Source organism: Oryctolagus cuniculus, chromosome 17 (assembly GCF_964237555.1).
Source record: "Oryctolagus cuniculus chromosome 17, mOryCun1.1, whole genome shotgun sequence".
In the NCBI taxonomy this organism is placed as follows: Eukaryota; Metazoa; Chordata; class Mammalia; order Lagomorpha; family Leporidae; genus Oryctolagus; species Oryctolagus cuniculus.
The window spans coordinates 38607393-38629855 of record NC_091448.1 but is presented as its reverse complement, the minus strand read 5'-3'; the positions used below and the strand labels follow the sequence as shown (position 1 = coordinate 38629855).

The 22463-nt window shown below is 50.9% G+C and overlaps 2 protein-coding genes across 4 annotated transcripts in view; one reads left to right on the top strand and one right to left on the bottom strand.

The window, feature by feature from the left end:
• CCL4 (chemokine (C-C motif) ligand 4) overlaps window positions 1-19000 on the top strand; it is a 76573-nt gene extending 57573 nt beyond the window's left edge. Inside the window, exons 4-8 of one of the 3 annotated variants that reach the window (XM_070059922.1) lie at window positions 3170-3293; window positions 8893-9059; window positions 17103-17516; window positions 17986-18100; window positions 18622-18999. In XM_070059922.1, coding sequence (XP_069916023.1) covers window positions 17441-17516; window positions 17986-18100; window positions 18622-18709 — 279 coding nt within the window. In that variant the 5' untranslated portion in view covers window positions 3170-3293; window positions 8893-9059; window positions 17103-17440 and the 3' untranslated portion in view covers window positions 18710-18999. 3 annotated transcript variants of the gene reach the window in all.
• Window positions 7406-9335, bottom strand: LOC100348776 (C-C motif chemokine 3-like 1). The gene is made up of 3 exons (XM_002719246.5): window positions 8964-9335; window positions 8230-8344; window positions 7406-7865 (listed from the first exon to the last, which is right to left on the bottom strand). The coding sequence occupies exons 1-3, from the start codon at window positions 9037-9039 to the stop codon at window positions 7775-7777; spliced, it is 282 nt and encodes a 93-aa protein (XP_002719292.1). The 5' UTR covers window positions 9040-9335; the 3' UTR covers window positions 7406-7774.
• Window positions 19001-22463: the final 3463 nt, after the last annotated feature.

The following is a 22463-nucleotide window of genomic DNA, read 5'->3' as shown; positions in this document are numbered from 1 at the left end:
TCAAGGATCTGCTTTCCCAGTGAGCTTTCAGGTGATGCTGCTGCCACTGTCCGTGACACACTTAGAGCAGAACTGATCCAGGGTGACTCGGAAATCAAGACTGCTCCCATCTCATAGCTAGAGACTCTGCAATGAGAAAGGAAGCAGGAAAGATACAGTGCTCTCAACTGTTGTGGTTCAGAAGTGACACATTACATGTATGCTTATGGTCCGTTAGCCAGAATTAGCCATACAAGCCCAACAAAACTGCAAAGTAGGGGAACAGATGGATGAGTCGATGAGTACCAACATCTCTGGCACTTATTCTTAAATAGGTTAACCAATGAAAGAGGCTCAGCCTATTCAAACTTGGGCTTAGAACTTGGAAGCTGGCCGGCGCCGTGGCTCACTAGGCTAATCCTCTGCCTAGCGGCGCTGGCACACCAGGTTCTAGTCCCGGTCAGGGCGCCGGATTCTGTCCCGGTTGCCCCTCTTCCAGGCCAGCCCTCTGCTGTGGCCAGGGAGTGCAGTGGAGGATGGCCCAGGTGCTTGGGCCCTGCACCCCATGGGAGACCAGGAAAAGCACCTGGCTCCTGGCTCCTGCCATCGGATCAGTGCGGTGCGCCGGCCACGGCGGCCATTGGAGGGTGAACCAACAGCAAAGGAAGACCTTTCTGTCTCTCTCTCTCTCACTGTCCACTCTGCCTGTCAAAAAAAAAAAAAAAAAAAACTTGGAAGCTTTTGCTTTTCCCTGATTAGTGTTTATCTTACGTTTGAAGGAGCCACGCCCTCCTCATGCTGTCAAGATGTGAACTAAACTCTCGATCTGTTGGACACAGTGAAGTTCGTGGTCCAGTGGTGCGTGTTGAGAGGTCATAGAAGAAGGAATGAGACTGGCTTTAGCCAGGGTAGAGATGGCTGCTGTCCTCATTCCTGGCGATGCCCCCTCACCGGTCATGAGTGTTTTCTTATGGCATCAGGCATGGGGAAGGAAGGGGAAGGTGTGTAAAATGGAGCATGGGAGGAGGCCTGTGTTCAGCTGTGTGTGTGGTTGGTGGTTGGTGGCTGGCGAAAGACAGATAACCCTGAGTTGATGCGTCCCTAGGAGCCAGACAGGAGAGGTTTGTCGTTTTGATCTCGTGAAACACTGGATCACGTGACATCCATGCACATCCCTACAGTTCTCTGAGCTGGACCAAAATCTAGATAGTCTAGATAAGGTTCGTCCCCTCACTGAGTCGCTGATTCCAGATGAATAGCACACGTCAGGGGTAGGGGTGGGTCGTGGGACAACAAGCTGAGCGAACCAAGACGCAGGCAATTCTTAGAGTAAGCTCCCGACTTTAAAAATCTTCCCTTTGAATTAAAAGGTCACACACTCACATGAAAATCAAAGGACAGGATAGAACACACAAAGTGGCGGTCTCCACGATATAAAAAGTCCTATTTGCCACAAGCAGTTATATTTAACAGGCTGGGGTGTATCACATTGTATTTCTTAGGTTTATATAAATAGAAGTCTCTTTTACCAAAGCAAAATATTATTATATGCACTTCTGTAATATGTGGTCATATTGATATTTGGGTGGTTACAGATACACATATGAAATGCATATTTTCTGTGCCTTTACATTCATAGCATAGGTACTTTCAGCACACCTATTTGATTCTTTTCAGTGCTTTCATACTTATTAGATGGCTACAGTATGATATTTGAAATTATTTCTCCTGAAGAATTTAATTTTTTTTTGCAAATAGAGCTGCAAAAAAATCCATGTGTTTGTACCTTTGAGTCTTTAGATTCCTACAAATAAATTACTACAAATCATACAAAGTAGACTGCTATAAACAAATTAGATAGAAGAGCACACATATTTTAAAATTTGCTAGAAACTGTGTCATTGCTTTTCAAAACCTGGTGCAGCCACATCTACACCAGACGCACAATGTTTCTGAGGTAACCATGGTCATATAAAATACCGTCTTTAGCCTCCAGGAGCATGTAGCCGCAGCACCATTGTCATTTCTTGCTGACTTGCCCTCTCTGGGTTTGTCATTCTTTCCCCACCACCAGTTTTCAGACCAGAGACTCTAACCTTATCACAAGATAGATAAGAGAACCACTCAAATTTTAAGACTGGTTTACTCAAAGAAAAAAAGGGGGGTGAGGAATAACATTCTCTACATATCTGTTGTTTTTTGGATGGTTTTGAATCAACAGCCCCTAGCACAAAGTTTAACACAACCACTCACACTAAGCAGGCGTCAACCACAGTGAGGGGCAGAGGGCGGTGAGTGTCAGGGAGTACTCGGAACACGTGGAGCTTCTCCCACGTTACAAAAATGAAGCAGTCTGAATAAATGTAATGTGATGTTAAGAAGAGTCCCAGAGCGTGGTTTCCTGGAACCCAGACACGACAGAGGGAGATACAGAGAAGAAGATACTTCTCTGGGGTTCTGGTCCCTGCTCCCTATTCTGCCCACAACTGATTTCTTGGTGCGTCTGCGTCACTCAGGGATTCAACTCTGACATCAGTGATGTGTTGGGCACCGGGGCATGGCAGGATTGGCATAGACCCACCAGGCCCTTCAGTTTGGAAAATGTGAAAAGAAAGACCTATAAAAAAGGGCAGGGAATCAACCTTGGAACCCTTGTCTCATACTGCCCCCTCCCCCCACCGTGCCTCAGGGAGCTAAGGGTCAGATCCCTAGTTCTTCCTGCAATGCCTTAGGGGAGCTTGCCCCACAGTTGCTGCTGCTACCGCCTTGTCCTCCACCTTGGGCAGCTCCTCCTCTGCTCCCTGCAGCCCCAGGCCAGGAAGCACCTTGTCCGGCTCCCTGGGATGGCCCCCATCCACCAGCCCTTCCCTGGCACTGGCTGTTGGCTTCCTAAGTGATCTGCCATGTTGCCAGGTACCCACTGGGGCTCTAGAAAAAGCAGATGCCTGGGGACCTGGGACAACTCTGAGCGAGGGGGCAGCCCGAGCCCGAGTCACTTTTCACTGGGCTGAGTGAGCCGGCTCCTGAGCCCAAGAATAAAGTTAGAACAAAGGAGACAGAGGCAGCACCAGTGAGGAGCAAGGACGGAGCTGAGGAGAACTGGGAGGAAATAGGTATTTCTCATCGCGCCCATTTCCCTCTCCACTCTTTCTGCATTAATCTTAGCTTTGCTCTCTACCTCCCTTTGCAGGAATTACTGCTCATTGAACAATTACCTCCTGTTCCAGTTGTGCTGGGTGAACTTAAAACGGTCCAAGGAGAGATCTTTCCAGCAACAGAGCGTCTCTGTAAATCACCTAGGATATGGAAATGTGGTTAGTTTATTACTCCCCTGACCACTGGGAAACAATGTAGCTGGCTTCTGCCTCTTGTTGGAAACCCATTCAAGTTTCAATTCCCCCAAACAGGACAACCCTGCCCTCAAAGTATAAAGAGTAGAAACCAAAAGCTCTTTCAGAAGAAAAGCCCCCCATGAGGTGCTGCACACCTGTGTTTCCAATTTGTGGCAGCTGTGTATGGTGCAGCAGTGAACACGGGGGTGCGGGTGTCGGCTTGACAGACTGGCGTCCTGGAGCGGAGGGCACAGGGCGTTTTGGAAACCGCTGATTCACTTGGACATCTCTGTCCCGTCACCTCTGGCCCTGCGGTCTGACCCCAGCCAGGGAGTTGGGAGAACAGCAGCAGCAGGAGGCCCAGGAATGCAGTCATGGTGGAGAGGAAGAGAGGGAGGGTGCAAGAGTTGGGGCAGCATGAAGCCAGCCTTGGGCAGCCCCTGCTGCCAGCTTCCTCCTGGGGTCCGAGCTGTCTTCCCTTCCTTTCGTGGGTGATCCTTGGGAGATAGAAATTGGGGGTGCTGGGAGAGGAAGTTAGTGAGCACAGTTGTGTCTTGTTGACTTGCTACAAGGCGAGGGGCTCTTGGGTAACCACAGACTTGGGGGGGCACTTGCAAGAACAATTCCAGCGCTCACTTGACTCGGGGCTGTGTACGGGGAAGTGGTTTCCACAGCGTGGGGAGGGGAGGTATGGGTGTCACCCCGGGACCACATGTAGCTGGCTCCATCTCACCAGAACTCTGTAGTCACAGTTTCCCCTGACGGAGCAGAAACTTCCGTGTTATTCCACAGCTGCCTTAGCCACACAAATGTGTATGCAGTGATGCTACCCGTCTCAAGCAGGACACCCCACCTTACAACCTACCCAGGTGGACAGAGCTGTGTAGACAAGCCCTGGCCTGCAGAAGCAATGAGAGTTCCACCCTGCCTCTCAGACATCCGCTTCTCCGAGAGGCACTCACCCAGGGCCCCAGGGTGCCCTGTCTTGCCCCAGACAGTGCCGCGGTCTGGGTGAGTTAGAAAGAAAAGAGGCTTATTTTGGCTCCTGGCCCTGGTCCACATCTGCTGAAGGTCCTCTTGCTGACCGAGCCTTGAGGTGGCTCAGGGCATCACATAGCAGAGAGAGGGAGCGTGTATGTTCTGGTCACTCTCCCTGTTCTTACAATGTTCAGCCACGTGGGCCCCACCCTGATGACCTGGTCTCATCCTGACTGTCCCACCCATAACCACTGCACTTCTGTCTTCTTAGAGCTCCCGATGGAACACTGGTTTTGATGAGGACATTCAAGCCGTAGCAGGCACTTAATAAAGGACATAAAGATGTGTTTGATGCGGGTGCTAAGATGCATAAAGAACCCTAAAACATTCTTAGCCCTTGACGAAGAAAGTCCATGTCCGTCTCCTATGTAAAGAAATTCAGAAATGGGAGGTGGGCTTATGCACAAGAACATTGAGTTTCCAACATTTGAAAAGTGGACCTAATGTAAGTCATCTACAGTATGCAAATGACTAAGAAAATTGCAGTATCTTCACTAAAGGGCTGTTAGGCTGCCTTTGTAAGCAATGCGGCAACATGGGGGATGCTTATGCTATAATGATAAGTTTTTAAAAATCCAATGAGGCAGGTGTTTGGCACAGCAGTTAGGTCACCACTTGAGGCACCCACGGCCCACACTGGAGTAACTTGTTAGAGTCCTGGCACCTCCACCTCCAATCCAAGTCCCTGATAATGTGCTGCATGGGAGGGAGCAGACAGTGGCTGAGAAACCTGAGTCTCTGCCACCCATGTGAGAGACTTGGATGGAGTTCCACGTTCTTGGCTTCAGTGGGCATCTGGGGAGTGGGCCAGTGGATGGGAGATCTCTCCCTGTCTGGTTCTCTCTCTCAGTCCCGCATAATCTGTTCTGAGGACAGAGGGGGAATGGAAGGAGCAAGCGTGAGGCATCCCTGTCTTCCACCCCTTTGTTTCTCCAACTTTATTTTTTTAAAGATTTATTTATTTGAGAGGCAGAGGTACAGAGGGAGGGAGAGACAGAGAGCGAGGTCTTCCATCCACTGGTTCACTTCCCAGATGGCTACAACAGCTGGAGCTGGGCCTGTTTAAAGCCAGGAGCTTCTTCCAAAGGGGTCTCCTATGCCAGTGCGGAGGCCCAAGCACTTGGGCCATTTTCTGCTGCTTTCCCAGGTACATCAGCAAAGAGCCAGATGGGAGGTGGAATAGTGCTCATATGGGATGCCACCCTTGCTAGTGGTGACTTAACCAAATCACTGTGCCACAGCGCTGGCCACAGCGTGCCTCTAGCTGTAAAGGACTCCTCTTCCTTTGTCGACATGAGTGACCTCTGCTGAGGACACATTGTTCTAGGTGCTCCCTCATTTCCCCCCTGCCCTGGTCTTCTGCTGATAGGAAGGAGGGTGGGTGGGGCTGTGAGGGCCGGTGCTACCCTCTTGGGGTGTGGAGTCCCATTTTCTGGTGGCCACCTTGATACCATGAGAAGCTATGTGTTTCTTTAGCCTCAGAGTTGGGTCGTAGTCATTGTTAGGGCAACAGGAAGTATACCTTTATAAAAATAAATGCGTGTGTGATTTTCACCCATGGTTTTTGAATCTCTCCTATATTTGCTCAGTGTACATTTCTTGTAGCTGTAAGTCAGGCAATCTACTAAATCACTGAGCCTTTCACAGTAAATCTATAAACAGAATCTTGCTCAACATAAGGCTGGTTTTATTTCCCTTCTCTAATCTTAGCCATTTACTTTGTGGAGCATGAATTCTAGAGAAACAATGTAAAATATACCTGCTACCACACAGAAAAGAGTGGAGAATCCTATTGACTAGTTGATCTCAGCCACTAACATGCACCTGGTAGACTTGGCCAATATATCAGTTCCCAGGGTGGGCTTTTGCTGTAGTGGTTAAGCCACCATTTAGGATACCTGCATCCCCCATCAGAGTGCCTGGGTTCAAGTCCCTGCTCCACTACCAATTCCAGCTTCCTGCTAATGTATACCCTGGAGGACAGCAGATAATGGCTCAAGTACTTGGGTCCTTGCCACCCACATAGGAGACCAGGATTGAGTTCCAGGCTTCTGAATTTGGCTGAGCCCAAGCCTGACTGTTGTGGGCATTTGGGGAATCAAAGAGCTCTCTCTATGTGTGTGTGGCTGTCTCTCTTTCAAACAAAGATTTAAATCAATTCCCAAGTTCAATCTTAAAGATTCTGACATGAATGGGTTATCAATCATTTCCTGTGGTTTGGTGATAGGTGGATCAAGTTTTGGGAAAGAACTTGGTCAGTGGTTAAAAGCATGATCTACGCTGGTGCCACAGCTCACAAGGCTAATCCTCCACCTGCAGCACCGGCACCCCGGGTTCTAGTCCCTGTTGAGGCACCGGTTCTGTCCTGGTTGCTCTTCTTCCAGTCCAGCTCTCTGCTGTGGCCCGGAAGTGCAGTGGAGGATGGCCCAAGTGCTTGGGTCCCTGCACCTGCATGGGAGACCAGGAGGAAGCACCTGGCTCCTGGCTTCGGATAAGCGCAGCAGCCATTTGAGGGGTGAACCAATGGAAGGAAGACCTTTCTCTCTGTCTAACTCTGCCTGTCAAAAACAAACAAAAACAAATAAAAGCATGGTCTATAGTTGATACAAGTCTAACCTGGGAGCTCAGTCATACCCTTTCCATGCTGTGCAGTCCTGTTAAGTTGCTGAACCTTCCTGAACCCTGTTTTACATTTCTACACTATTGCTTGGCTAGGATTAAATAGACAATGTGTAGCAAGCACTCAGCCTATGAGCCTAAAATATGTTAGCACTTGTTATTGAGAAAGCTTGATTTATTATACATGTGCACCACAGAGCACTCTGCTTAATGGGCTCCATTGGAGTGATCAATTTCCTAGAGCAGGTGCACTATGATTTGACTCATGAAACAGTCATGTTTTCCACATGCCGCAGCAGTGCCTGTGGCGTGGAGTGGAGTGACTCTGCGGTTAACCCCCCTAGGTCTCCCAATTTCCTCCTTTCTTCCTTTTTTTTTTTTTTCTTCTTAACCAGTGATTGTAATTTGCCAGAAAAACAAAACAAACTCCACTTCAGTTTGCTTTTCCAATGAGCATCTTTATTAGCTTCCACTACCTGCTGGTCAGGCTGGAGGCTTCAGCACCTCCTCTGCCTACAGCAAGCTGATGGCTCTGCTCAGCTGTAGTCTGTCACAGTGTGAGCCAAGGGGAGCAGACGAGGGGCCAAAGTGCCCTGGGATCACGCGGAGCTAGCAGTCACAAACAGCGTGACAACAAAAATAAATTACAAAAATTAAATAGTATAAATAAATTCATATATAAATTAAGAGGGTCCCAGAGTATGACTGTTCGGCAGCCGCAAGCCCATAAGAGAGGTAGCTGTGGAGGTTGTGGGGTGTTTCCGGGGCCATCCAGGGTCACCGGGTTCCTTGCAGCTTCCGGCCTCTTAGGAATTCAGTTCCAGGTCATTGATGTAGCCCTGGACCCAGGCCTCACTGATGTCAGCGCACACCTGCCGGCCTCTCTTGGTTAGGAAACTGTGGAGAGAGATGGAGGATAACACGGTGAGGAATCCGGCAGGCAGGTGCTGGGCCCGCACCCTCTGTCCTGGGCCACTCAGGGATCCTCTGCTTCTCTCTGTCTAGACAGCATCTCTTACTAACCCAGGGGGGTCCCTAGAGGCCACTGCTTCCTCCTCCATCCCATCCCTTCCCTCTGGCTGGGGCAGCCACCCACTCCCCACCCCACCCCTGCTCCTTACTCTGCACCTACCTCCCAGGTCAGGCCACACCACAGGCTGGGCTTTTCCGGGATGGCCCCATGGCCTGGCTCTTGCCTTGGGGGCAGCCCCAGGGCAGACTCCCTTCCTCCCCAGAGGTGGGCAGGGGAATTGGCACTTACATGACGCCTGGCTTGGAGCACTGGCTGCTGGTCTCAAAATAGTCGGCTATGAATTTGTAGGGGATCTGGCGGGAGATGTAGGAGAAGCAGCAGGCGGTCGGGGTGTCGGCACCAACTGCAGAGCAAGGGAGGGGGTGAGGCTGAGTCACGGCTTGCTGACCTCTGACCCCCAGCCCCCGCCAGGGTGAGGACAGCAGCCTTGCTCAGGGTTGGGGCTAGGTGCCCAGGGCACTGGGGAAGACAATTTTGCATAAAAAGTCCCTGTCTTTACCTTCATTTTTGTATTCTCCCCTCTCTGTGCCATTCAGATATCTAATCAATCTATTTTCTTATCCCATCTTTCCTTGGAAGTTTGGTTCAGGAAGAGAAGCCCGAGGGGTCTGTCATGGGACAGTGGCAGGCAGAGCTCCTGGGGAGACCCAGGGCTGGCTGGTGCATGAACGATAGCACCAGGAAGCCACCAGACCTGGCTTCTGCGCTGGGCTCCTGCCTCTTGCAGGAGCCCATTTTCTCCTGCTCTGTGCTAGGGACCGTGACTCTCCTAGTCCCACCCCAACTCTCAGATCTGGGGACAGGGCAAGCTAAGAAGAAAATCAAAGTCTTGAAGCGAAATACCAAGATGTTTTGCATCCCTTCTAAAAAAAATTCTCTTTTCTCTCTTAGAGGCCACAAGAGTTTGATGTGGTCTGAGCGTGGCCGGAGAGGGGGACGCCCACCCCAGCAGATGAACTCACGTGGTATGGAGAAGACCTGGGTGCTGAGAGCCATGGCGCACAGGAGGACGGCGAGGGCAACCCCGGAGACCTTCATGGTGCCGAGCAGGTGACGAGGTGAGTTCGGGGGTGAGCAGGACAAAGAGTGCTCGGGGTACTTGCGGCTGCCTGCGTCCCTCTGGCCTCTGAAGCCATGTCCCCTTCTCTTTATAGGCAGTCCTTGCGGATGGGGAAATGGAATCTGGGGGTGAAGGGGAAATTTTTAAGCATAGCAGTGTTGTCACGCTGGGAGTTGCGCAACTCAGGGTCTCAGGCGACCACAGGGGTTCAGGATATCCAAGAATAGCATCTTGGGGCTGTAAGTCTCAGCTCTCAACTCATGACTTGCTCTGGCTTCTTGGGGAGGCAGTTTCCCCTGTGAGCCCGAGAAGGGGTATGTGCCAACCCAAGGCTATTCTTAGCTGCTCGCTTCTCCGAACAATTGGTTAGGAACGAACGCTCCCGCGCTGTCCCTTCCCCCAGAACTGAAACTCCGGGCTGCCTCAGCCAACCTAACCGCATGGAAGGGGTAGCTGGGGAGTGACACTGGCTCCCCTCTCCCCAGGCGGGGGACCTGAGGACGGAGTCCCTGGCTGGAGGAAGAGGAAGCTGAGGTCACTCTCAGTCACCTGTCCATTCATCAAATAGTCACGGAGTGACTAGGACCCTGGTTAAGCACTAGCTGAGGATCTAGGGAGACTTGAGATGTGGGTGTGAACATGTCAGAAGCTTGCAGATGGGCCTAGAGAAAGCATTTCTAGGAAAGAGTTCGGTGGAAACAACCCAAATATGGAGACGTCTTCAAACACAAAGCTTTCTGAGTCAGCTTCATTTAGAGCTAAAAGACAGAGACCCAAACTCTCCTCTATCAGGAAATGTAAGGCCAAATGTGTTATATCGCCTGAAAGGTTGATTTATTAAAGCCCTTAAAGTGAATGAGTGGCATAAGTACACTCATAACCAGTGGTAAAAAAGGAAGATAAATTGTACAAGACGGATTGTGCAAATACATACACACATGTACAGTCACGCATTGCTTAATGACAGGGGTCTGTTCTTTTCTTTTTTCTTTCTTTTTTTTTTTTTTTTTTTTGACAGGCAGAGTAGACAGTGAGAGAGAAAGACAGAGAGAAAGGTCTTCCTTTGCCGTTGGTTCACCCTCCAATGGCCGCCGCGGCCAGGTGCTTCTCCTGGTCTCCCATGGGGTGCAGGGCCCAAGCACTTGGGCCATCCTCCACTGCACTTCCCTGGCCACAGCAGAGAGCTGGCCTGGAAGAGGGGCAACCGGGACATAATCCGGCGCCCTGACCGGGACTAGAACCCGGTGTGCTGGCGCCGCAAGGCGGAGGATTAGCCTAGTGAGCCATGGTGCCGGCCAGGGGTCTAAGAATGTGTTGGTAGGCAAATTGTCATGGTGTGGGCATCCTGGCATGTGTTGGCACACACCAAAAGGGCCACCACGTCACCAAGTGGTGTAGGCTGTGGGACCATCATCTATTTCATCATGGACAAAAACCTCATTATGTAGCAAATGACTGTATTTATACGAACTATGCTTTTCCATACCAACCCTAGGTGTGAAAAAAATAAAAAGCACTGGAAAGAAATGCCCTAAAGAATTAATGGCGTTTACATCTGTGTGATAGGTCTGTGGATGATTAACTTTTTTTTCTGATTTTTCTCCTTTTAGTTAGTGAGACTATTAAAGATTTATTTATTCATTCATCTGTGTATTTGAAAGGAAGAATGACAGAGACAGACAGACAAAGAGATAGAGATTCCATCCACTGGTTCCCTCCCAAATGGCAATGGCTGTGCCAGGCTGATGCCAGGAACTCAGAACTCCATCCAGGTCTCCCACAGGGGTGGCAGGAACCCAAGCACTTGGGCCATCTTCTGCTGCTTTCCCAGGTGCATCGGCAGGGAGCTGGATGGAAAGCAGAGTAGCTGAAGTGAGACTGTCAACTTCATGGAGAGCCCACAGATGCATGAGCAAACTTTGTTATAAAACACTTACAAAAGCATGAGTTGTGAAGTACATGCTGTCAGTTGTTTAAAGAAATTTTAAAAACAATTTGTATTCATTTGTGAGGAAGAGTGAGCTCTCATCTGGTAGTTCACTCCCCAGATACCCAAAACAACTGGAGCCAAGCCAGGCCCCAGAAACTCAATCCAGGTCTCCCATAAGGGCGATAAGAACCCAACTGTTGGAGCCATCACTGCTGCCGCCCAGGTCTGCATTATTAGCAGGAGTCAGAGCTGGGAGTCCAACCCAGGCCTCCCACATAGGAAGTGGGCTTCCTAACTGCTAGGCCAAATGTCTACCCCGAAAGAATTTTTTGTTAAATAAATTTACTTATTTATTTAAATGCAGATATGCTAAGGTTTCTGCCCAATGGTCTTTTCTAGAATGGAGTCATGGTGTCTCATTTCTCTGAATAAGTCTAAGGATCCTATATGATACTGACATGAATAATGCCAAACTTGAAGTAGGTTTTTTTTTTCCTTTTTATTTATTTGAAAGAGTTACAGAGAGGTAGAGACAGAGAGAGAGGTCTTCTATCTGCTGGTTCACTCCCCAGATGGCTGCAATGGCCGGAGCTGAGCCAATCCAAAGCAAGGAGCCAGGAGCTTCTTCCAGGTCTCCCACGTGGGTGTAGGGGCCCAAGGACTTGGGCCATCTTCTACTGCTTTCCCAGGCCATAGCAGAGAGCTGGATCAGAAGAGGAGCAGCCGGGACTAGAACCGGTGCCCATAAGGGATGCCGGCACTGCAAGTGGCAGCTTTACCAGCTACGTCACAGTGCCTGTCCCTAGATTGAGAGTTTAAAAAACAGTTCTGTTCCTTATTGTTTTATGATTTTATCATTAATAAGCATCTACCACATTTTGTAATGAGAGGTAGATATAGTTCTTTTTAATGGCTTGGTCCTCTAGATGTCCCCAGTCTGTAGGCAGGTCACCCCAACAATCCACAGAAAGTGCTGGGAATCCTTTGAGACAAGAAATGAAAGCTCAGCACATGGTGGGGAGGGAAGCCTTGCACCAGAGACTGGGGAAGACCACATGGAAGGCATTGGGCTTTGGCTGGGTCTTGCACACTACACAGGACTTGAACATACATGGTTGGGCTGAGAGGTGAGGGTCCAGTGGATGACTGTGGGGTCAGAGGGAAGGGAGAGGAGCTCTGTGGAGCTACTGAGCATTATGGATATCCGTTTGGATGATGATGCTAAGTTGGGGCCAAATTTGGAGTTGATTATTAGATACTGGGGAGCGTGGAGGGCATGAGATGCCAGCAAAGCAAGACCCTGCTGGAATTCTGCCCCTCCCTGGTGCCTGTAGAGGAGTTACTTCTTCTAAAACCCAGGCTTCCATCCTGTCCTTAGGATGGCTGATGCGAGCCATGAGGGAGGCAAAGCAGAGGCAAGACCAGGGCAGTCTCACTGGGCCTTTGACTTCCAAATGTCTTCCCATATTGCTGTGGATTCCAAAGAAGGGAGTCTACCACTTGTTTTATTCAAAAGTCTGCATTACAGATGATGCCACCTTCTCTCCAACCCTCAGTGGGTACCCCAAGTTGCATGACCTCACTTTTGGGGCAACCCCCTTCACACTTGTGATTCAGTTGTTGAGAGTTGGCTTCTATGAGCAGGGGAGAATAGAAACAGGAAGTGGAAACTGCTGACTCGGTCCAGTCACTTTTCTAGTAGTGGCCCCCATGAATATGGGGCTTGCCCAATGAGTTAAGCTAGCTATGCAATTGAATTGTCTGTGTCATTTTCTCTTTAAAAATGTTGACCATGTCCTGTTGATTTTAAACCAAATTCAAAGTCTTGTGGTTGATTTGAACCAAATCCTAGCACATGATGGTTATAACGTGATGAATCTCGACACACTCTCTATTTCTTAAAATTTTGCTCATTTTAACAGAGATGATTTATTGCATATGTAATTATATCTTAGTGTTTATGTATTTGTAAGACTTTTGGTATCAGTGTCAAAACCAGGAGCTAGCCCTCCACCATGTGCTTATACTTGGATTGGAAAATAGCATGCTTATAATATGTGCTTGATTTGCATATACTTGGTGAATAATGTAAGGGTGCCTTGGAATGGTTGCACTGCAGGTGCCTGGGATTTGTCCTAGGTGGTGAGTCGGTGTTCCCAAGGGAAATGACTCACCTGGAGTCACACAGATGGAATTGTTTCACACTACTTATCAGCTTTTCTCCAACTGCAACTACAATGCCTGGCACTTAGTGAGGCTTAAAAACTATTTGGCGATTTGACCAACAATGTGTGTTGTACCTCAAGTTGCCCTGTGGTGTTAGAATACTAATGGGGAGGGGAGGACCAGAAAGGCCATGGTGTCAAGGTCTTGACCTTGGAGGGACCACCCATGATCTCCTAGGTGGTGCTGGCTGGAAGCATCCAGCAGTCAATGTCATGGACCCTGTAGCACAGAGGGCCTTGAGATGTGTTTTAGATGTTTATGGCCTCTCAGAAGCCCTGCCTTGGTCTGGCAGAGGAGCCTGGTTGGACAACCATCTGCCATTGCCACTGCCACTACCACCGCCGCCCTGGACTGCTCTGCTTGCTGCCGCCTAGTGTGCCCAGCCCCCTGGCTCTGGCCCCGCTGCGCTGGTTTCCTTCCCATTGCTGGCACTGGGGCTCTGTTTCCCCAGGATCAACATCACCTCTGTCCTTTGACAAGAGTGGCCCTGTGGGAGAGTTCTCGGGTAACGACACCCTTGTCTGGCCTACGCTTAGCTTCCTTTGCCTGGGTAATGGGCCTCACAGCTGGGTGGCCCCATCTTTTATGGCGGCAGGAACAACATCCTGGAGTCTCCTGGAGAGCCGAGGTCTCCTGGGTGCAGCCCTTTCTGTGTGCAGCCTGCCCCTGAGTTCTTCTGGCATCTGCTCTGCCCATCTCTGTGGCCAGTGGATCAAGGCGCACGTCCTGGTAGAGGACTCAGTCTCCAACCCCTCCCTCTCCCTGCTGCATTCTCTGCCCAGCGAAAGGGCCCTTCCTGTGAGCCTCAGCCCTCATCTGCATCTATTCAGTCAGCGGCTCTAGTCCATCCTGGAAATTAAGCGCATCAATCTCTCCCAGTTCCCACTCTGCGTCCAAGGTCAGCATGTTTCTCGCCATGACCTGTAAGAGTGTCCCAGCCCTGTGTTTCCCCCCTGTCTTGCCTCTCGGAATCGATCCCACCATGCAGCATCCAGTGTGATTTTGCGAAAGCTCAGATCCATTCCAGTTCAGTGCTCTTCACACCACTGCGCTGCCTCCAGCATTCAGTGGAAGCTTCTCCTCTGTGACCCAAGCCCTGCCTGCCTCTTCGGGCCTCGTGGTTTGCCACATTCCCTCCAACTTCCCGGAACCCAGGACTCAGCCCCTCGGAGCCACCTGCAGTTCCTTAAAAATGCAGGTCCCTGCCCTGCTTTGAATGAATGAAATGGGGACACGGCAAAGCCAATTCCTGTTTTGCAAACCATGAGGCAGAGTCAAACACTAACAGCACGACCACAGCCCGTGACCAGTGCGAGGATTAGTATTTAGAACAGATCGGGAAAGCCCGCTGTTAGATTCCCTGCATTTTCTAAGAAAAACGGAGAAATCCATGGATCCTGCCATTGAAGGACATGCAGAATGCATGATTACAAAGCTTTGCCTGAGAGGTTTTCACATATGCGTGTAGCAAAGCTCATTTCCCTCTTCTCCAGCCAGATCGCCTTGGATTTCTTTCTAAATCTGTGTGTAGCCGCTGTGTGTTTGCCTACCATCATTTTCCTGACGCCCCAGGGCAGATACCTTCATAATCCCAGCATGGATCAAAGGGCACACACTGCCTGTGGAGACAGTGGGACTAAGACTTTCCTGGGACGATTTCCCTACAGCTGGGAGATGATCCTGCCCATCCCTAGGCTCCCAGATTCTTGGTTTCTACCCCTAATGTGTCGCTGACTTTATCCCACCTTGCAGATGGTTACTTCTGCCACCATCAACACCATCACCAGACCGACAACTCCTTGAGGGCAGAGCTGGGCCTTCATTCAGCTCTGTCTGCCTTGATACACAGCAGATGACTAGCAAATCAACTTGAATGACAATGCGGTGCACAAGGGAGTTTGTGCGAATCCAGGGAATGTAAGACAGCCTCTTTCCCTGAAGGCTAGGCCCCTGATGCATGAAGATGAAACCACACCAACCGGGGGAGACCGTGAGAGGTTCTGGCATACGTGAGGCGTTAGAGCTGGGCAGGGCTTCTGATGAACACAAGGCTGGGACACACCACAGGCTTCAATGACTCACTTTGTCCATAACCTGGATAAACTCATTGCTAGGTATCCAATCCCTTTTTTTTTTTTTTTTTACAGGCAGAGTAGACAGAGAGAGAGAGAGAGAAAGGTCTTCCTTTTGCGGTTGGTTCACCCTCCAATGGCCGCCGTGGCCAGCGCACCACACTGATCCGATGGCAGGAGCCAGGAGCCAGGTGCTTCTCCTGATCTCCCATGGGGTGCAGGACCCAAGCACTTGGGCCATCCTCCACTGCCTTCCCGGGCCACAGCAGAGAGCTGGACCGGAAGAGGAGCAACCGGGACAGAACCTGGTGTGCCGGCGCCGCTAGGTGGAGGATCAGCCTATTGAGCCGCGGCACCGGACCAATCCCATTTTTATAGGAGAGGAGTCTTTTATGTGGATCTTCCAAACTTGATTCTTACTGATTTCTCTTTCTCTCTCTTTTTTTTAAAGATTTAATTAATTTATTTGACAGGTAGAGTTACAGACAGTGAGAGAAAAAGAGACAGAGAGGTCTTCCTTCCATTGGTTCACCCCCCAAATGGCCGCTACAGCCGGCGCTGCGCCAATCTGAAGTCAGGAGCCAGGTGCTTCTTCCTGGTCTCCCATGCGGGTGCAGGCACCCAAGCACTTGGGCCATCCTCCACTGCCCTCCCGGGCTATAGCAGAGAGCTGACTGGAAGAGGAGCAACCGGGACTAGAACCTCGTGCCCATATGGGATGCCGGCGCAGGAGGAGGATTAACCAAGTGAACCATGGTGCCGACCCCTCTTTCTTTCTCTCTCCTTTCCTTCTTTCCTTCCTTTCTCCTTCTTAAAGGTTTATTTATCTATTTGAAAGATAGAGAAAAAGAGAGGGGGGGAGGGAGGGAGGAAGGGAGATCATCCATCCATTGGTTCCCTCCCCAAATGCCTGCAACAGCTGGGGTTGAGTCAGGTCAAAGCTAGGAGCTTCAATCCCAGTCTCCCACGTGGGTGGCAAGAACCCAAGTACTTGAGACATCACTGCTGTTTCCCAGGTGCATTAGCAGGAAACCGGATTGGAAGTGGAGCAGCCAGGACTTAAAGCAGGCACCCTCGTATCGGATGCAGGTGCCCCAAGAGGTGGCTTAACCCACTGTACCACAATGTTCACCCCTCCTACTGATTTCTTTTTCCTGCTCTCTTCTTGCCCAAGAAAGTACCTTGAAATCTTCATTTCTTTTCCATTGCGGCTTGTTCTAGGGCAGAGTAACCCACACCCTCTCCTTCCTGAAGGAGGTCCTAGTCCAGTGTGCCTTTGTGGTCAGTGTTTTCTCTGTGCTTGTACTCTGACGTTCTGCAGACCACAGCATGGGAAGAGAATGGACTTCGGTGTGAGAGGAGTCTCAGTTCAGATCTTGGCGCCGCCACTCGCTGCCTTGAGCTCACATCAGTGACCTGCTCTGGCATCCCCACACTCCTGCTCAGGGCTAGGGCAGGGTTAGATAGAGTGTGTGTAAGGCGTCTTGTTCAGCACCTGGCACGTGTGAAATGTTCAACAGGGAGCTAGAATGTTCCTGAGTCGCTGTGCTGGGTCCCCTGTGCATCCAAGGCTGGGCCATTAATGCCCAAGGGAACTGCAAGGCACTAATGCCACCCAGCCCAGCGGAAGGCACAGCAATGAGACGTGGGAGTCCTGCCTCCTCCTCCTTACTGGGGCCAGGCCTAAGGCCAACCTGGAAAGAATAAAATGAAACCTCCAGTGCCTTGGAGAGCAGCATGGTTCTTGTCTACAAGTCCTTCTAAAAGGTGTGAATGTGTCACTCTTCCTTTCCGGCTGCATCTCTGTCCCCAGTCTGGCCACTGCCTTTGGTGTACCACTTCCCCCATGAGGTACAGCCCACTTCTCCCCTCCGCCTCCCTCCTCTTCCTTCGTGATGACACCTCGCTGGTGGCAAGAAGCTGCAAGGAGCTCCTCACTCTCGGCTAGTTCCAGTTTCCTCATTGGCACCATGACATCACGTCTGCCGTGGAAATTCCACTCATCCTCCCATGCCACCATCGCAGTTCTTGGCCTCAGAGTTCCTATAAAGAGGGACTCCCGCCTCGGTAGCAGCACAGAACGCGGCCAGGTTCTGAAGCTCCTGGGCTCTGCAGCCTCTGCCCTGAGAAAGGCCCTCCTCCAGCCAGACCATGAAGCTCGGCGTGACCGTCCTCTCTGTCGCCCTGCTGGTGGCCGCCCTCTGCCCTCCCGCACACTCTGCGCCAAGTAAGTCTGCCCCTCAACTGCCTCTCTCGGAATTCAAGTGTAGAAAGAAGCCCACTTTCCTTGCTGGGGCTGGCTCGACAGTGGGATCTGGGGAGAGGAGTCTCAAGAAGCCTGCTGCTGGGTGTAGCATCTGGTAGGCGTTCAGCAATATTCAGGTTCCTGTTGCCTTAAGAATTAGCAGCAGAGGAGGGGAAGTGTGGGCTAGAAGTCGGGCTAGTGCAGTGAGCCTTCCCCTGAAGCAAGTCCCTGTCCCTCTCTGCCTGTCTCCCCCATGCTGTGACGAGAGTGCCGTGTGTTCTGAGTTCAGTTCCAATCTTCTAGAATTCTTTCTTGTCCTTTATCCAGACTGAGGCTCCTATCAGGGTGAGTGGGAATGGACACGGGGGCTCACACTTGGGGCCCCCCAGGGATGCTCAGGGAGCATTTACGACTTCATAGAGTTAGACCTCACGCTGGCCTCTCCTTCCAGTGGGCTCGGACCCCCCCACCGCCTGCTGCTTCTCGTACACCCTGCGGCAGCTTCCTCGTCACTTCGTGATAGATTACTTCGAGACCAGCAGCCTCTGCTCCCAGCCAGCTGTGGTGTGAGTATCACCCCCGGACCATTCCAGAAGGGGCAGGGGGGATTGAGCAGTTCTCAGGGCTCAAGTCTGCCCCGACAGCAGTGAGGATTTAGGTTACGAGGTCACTCTGTGAGTCCTGAAGGTGGCTGCATGAGAGCGGTAGGACAAGAAGGGGGTTCTTGGGAAGGAAGTGATGCAGAGGCCAGGAAACCAGAGAGAGGCAAACTGGTCACTGAGATGTGAGCCATCTCCTGCATATGGGAGTCATCGCTGGGGATGGTAGGGAATGGAGAGACACATCCATATGTATTCAAACCCATCAGTTCTAATCAGGACATCCCCTGGGGTCACAGTTAAAGCCAGTGGGTGGGCGTTCCATGGAATCTGGTCTTAGCACCCACCCAGGAAGGATCCCATCATTCCAGCTGCCCAACAAGAACCATGGTCAAGCAGAGGGCCAAGCCAACTGCTAGGTGAGGGCTAGCAGCAGGTGTCCTCGAGGGGCCCATGAGATTCTCACCTGTCTACTCCTTATTCTACAGATTCCAGACCAAAAAGGGCAGGCAAGTCTGTGCCAACCCTAGCGAGTCCTGGGTCCAGGAGTACGTGGATGACTTGGAACTGAACTGAGCCGCTCCAGGCTGGAAGTCTTCAGGGCAGCGCACCTGAGCCAGGACGCTTCTCAGTGAGACGCACCTGCTCCCTGTTCATGGCTCCTCTCGGGAGTCCCCGGCCCGCCTCTTAATTTAATCTATATTATGTGCTGTACTATGGTATTTGGTGGTCTTCCACTAGCTACGTCTGTTTTGTCAAAGGACATGTGTCCCCTATGGGGATGGTCCACCACTGTTTCTCTGCTGTTGCGGATCCATGGAAAAGTTGATTCTATGTATTCTCATAATAAAACTTGAAAACATGGACACAGTTTCTTTGTGATTTTAATTTGATTTGGGGTGAAGGGAATTACCTGGTTTGATTTGTAGGAATATATCCCAAAATATTAAGCAGAAATGATAGAACTCTTTTAAAAAAAAAAGATTTATTTTATTTGAAACAGAGAGGGAGATACAGGGATCTTCCATCTTCTGCTTCACTTTTCAAATGGCCACAATGGCCAGGGATGGACCAAGCCAAGGCCAGGAGCCAGGAACTCCACCAGAGTCTCCCATGCAGGTGGCAGCACTTGGGCCCTTTTCCACTGCTTTCCCAGGTGCATCAGCAGAGATCTGGATTGAACGTGGAGCAGCCAGCACTCAAACCAGCACTCTAATTTGGGATGCCACTATGGCAGTGGCAACTTAACCCGCTGGGTCACAACGCCAGCCCCAGTGACTGGATTCTTAGTAGGTGCTCCAGGCTGAATGCTCGCAGTATGTGGTCTCCCTTAACACTTTCCACAAGGATTTTTAGGCCCTTGTGAAATAGGGACCATCGCTCTCGGGTTTGCAGGTGAGGAAACAGAGGCACAGGAAATGCTGAGGCTTGTAGGGCTGCTGGCCGAGCGCCAGGACAGGATGATCCTGGGCAGCTGTGGCATGTGGGGTTGTCACTTCCACACCTTGTGGGGATGGTGTGACTGGAGCAGCCGTACAACAGAGGGAAGGGGAAGCAGCTCGGAGTCAGAAAAGTGACTTTGTCGCCTTGTCACTAGGAAAACCATCTCACCTTCCTGGGCCTCGGTAAAGCCCACTTTTAAGGGCTCTCAGGAGATGTGTGAAGCACCTGCCATGCAGCTGGGAGCCTGGGAGGTTCTCCCCGACTCTCTCACTTAAAATGGGCACAGTGTGTGTCTTCACAGGGTTGTCATGAGGATCAGGTTGGAAATAGCTCTCCAAAGCCAGTGTGAAGGGATGTCTGGCATGGTCCTGGAGTGTCCCAGGAGTAGCCTAAAGCCACGCCTCCTAATAGCCCATCAGTCAGAGAGCTGGGATGGAATGACACATACCTCTCCCGCTACCTGGGCCCACCGTCTCATGTTGGGGAAACTGAGAGCTGAGTGCAAGGAAGTGGCTGGCCAAAGGCCACTCCGTGTGTGTGCGTGTGTGGCATGGTAGGAAGCCAGCCAGTGCCAGCTCCCTCACTGGTACCCCTTCCTGAGCTGCCTCCCTGGCGAGTGCCTCTCACCCCCGGAAAGTGGCTGTAAAATAAGGATAGAGGGGGCCAGCACTGTGGTACAGCGGGTTAAAGCCCTGGTCTGCCGCGTGGGCATCCCATGTGGGCATTGGTTCTAGTCCCGGCTGCTCCATTTCCGATCCAGTTCTCTGCTATTACCTGCGAAAGCAGTAGAAGATGGCCCAAATGCTTGGGCCCCTGCACCTCCTCTCTTTCTCTCTCTCTCTGCCTCTGCTTTTCTGTGACTCTGCCTTTCAAATGAATAAATTAATCTTAAAAAAAAAAAAAAGAAGGCTAGAGGAGGCTGCTCTGAATATCATCTTGGCGTTCTCAGTCCCCTGCGAGGGCAAGAGCAAGGCTCGCTTCTCAGTTCCTTCCTTTGACTGCCCTCAGCTGCCTCCAGCCTCCCTGAGCCCCTGTGGACACCTCTGTTAGGTTCTACAGGGACTGAGATGAGGAGGTTGGGAACAGGCAGACGGAGCTCCTGGCTCCGGGCTTCAGCCTGGCTCAGCCCCTCGCCTTTGTGGGTGTTTGGAGAGTGAACCGGGATGATCTTTGTCTGCCTCTGTCTCTCTGACTTTCAAATAAACATATACATTTAAAAAAATAGCATGACCATATGCTGCAGTGACTAAGATGCTACTTGGGATACCCACGTCCCATATCAGATTGTCTGTGTTTCAGTCTCAGTTCTGCTTCTGACTCCAGCTTCCTGCTAATCCCTGGGGAGGCAGCAGCAATGGCTCAGGTACTTGGGTCTCTGCCACCCATGTGAGAAACCTGCATTGAGTTCCCAACTCCTGTCTTTGCCTGGCCTAACCACAGCTGTTGTGTGCATTTAGGGAGTGAAGCAGCAGATAGGAGATCTCTCTCTCTCTCTCTCTCTCTCTCTCCTCTCTCACTCTTTCACTCTTTCACTCTGTCTCTATGTCTTTCAAACAAATAAAGAAAAAAAATTCCAAAAAGATATGAGGAGCAGCCAGCAGCAAAGAACCTAGCTGGTCTTAGCTTGTTTTCAGCTGCCACAACCTGAGCTAATATGTTAGCCCCTAGTTAGAGAGGCTATTTACATTTCAATAAAAATTAATTAAAATTTAGAACCTAGCTCCTCAGCTGCACTGGTCACATTTTCAGTGTTCAGTAACCACATGTGGCTGGTGGCTACCATGCTGAACAATGCAGACACTGAAGTGCCTATCACAGAGCGCTTCATGGAGTGGCACTGTTCTGGAATATTCTCAGGGCCTAAAGAAAGTGAAGGAAGGGGAGGTGAAGGGTATGAAGGGAGGGTAGCTTGGACTGTGGGTTTTTATTTTTTTCTTTAAAGGCAGAGTTATGGAAAGACAGGGAGAGACAGAAAAATCTTCCATCCACTGGTTCACTCCCCAGATGGCCACAATGGGCAGGGCTGAACTCAGGAGCCCTGAGCCTCATCCAGGTCTCCCACAGGGGTGCAGGGCCCATGTGTTTGGGCCATCCTCTGCTGCTTTCCCAGGAACATTAGCAGGGAACTGGATCAGACATGGAGCAGCTGGGACACGAATCGGTGCCTATATGGGATGAGGCACTGCAGGTAGAGACTTGACCCCCTGCACCGTAGCGCCGGCCCCAGGCTGTGAGTTTAAGAAGGACTCATAATCCTACTGGGAGGGGTTGGGATGAGAAAGAGAACAGGTGATCCCCACGCCTGTGCTGTGAATAGCAGCCCCCAGATGGCCACACCCTGAGTAGGCGTTTGGTAATGTGGTTGGGACACTGCTTAGGATGGTCACATCCCACACCAGCGTGCCTGGGTTTGGGTGCTGACTCGGCTCCTGGTTCCAGGTTCCTGCTGGTGTGGGCCCTGCGAGGCAGCAGTCGTGGCTGTAGTGGTTGGGTCCCTTTGTCCATGTGGGAGACTCGCACTGGGAGCTGGGCTCTTGGTGTCAGCCTGACTCAGCTGTGGCTGTTGCAGACACTTAGGGAATAAACCAGCAGGTGGAAATCCCTCTGTCTATCTTTGTCTGCCTGTCTCCCTTTCAAATAAAAGATGAAAATGAATGAATTAAAATTAGAATTGAAAAGAAACTGTATCCTAATCCCCAGAACCTGTGAGTGTTGCCTGATGGCCAAGGGACTCTGCAGCTAGAATCCAGCAAGGTTCCTGAGAGGGAGGAGGTTCTCCTGGGGTGTGTGTCTGGCTCTAAAGGCAGCCAGGTGTCTGTATGAGACAAGAGGGAGATTTGGTGACAGAAGAGAAGGCAACGATGTGACAACGGGAGCCAGCAGCTGT

What these genes read in the sequence shown, in the direction of transcription:
- LOC100348776 (XM_002719246.5), bottom strand. Translation starts at nt 9,039, where the DNA reads ATGAAGGTCTCCGGGGTTGCCCTCGCCGTCCTCCTGTGCGCCATGGCT. An exon ending in CCAGGTCTTCTCCATACCAC is followed by an intron (nt 8,345 to 8,963) that starts GTGAGTTCATCT and finishes CTTGCTCTGCAG; the next exon opens with TTGGTGCCGACACCCCGACC. An exon ending in TGCTCCAAGCCAGGCGTCAT is followed by an intron (nt 7,866 to 8,229) that starts GTAAGTGCCAAT and finishes CTCTCTCCACAG; the next exon opens with TTTCCTAACCAAGAGAGGCC.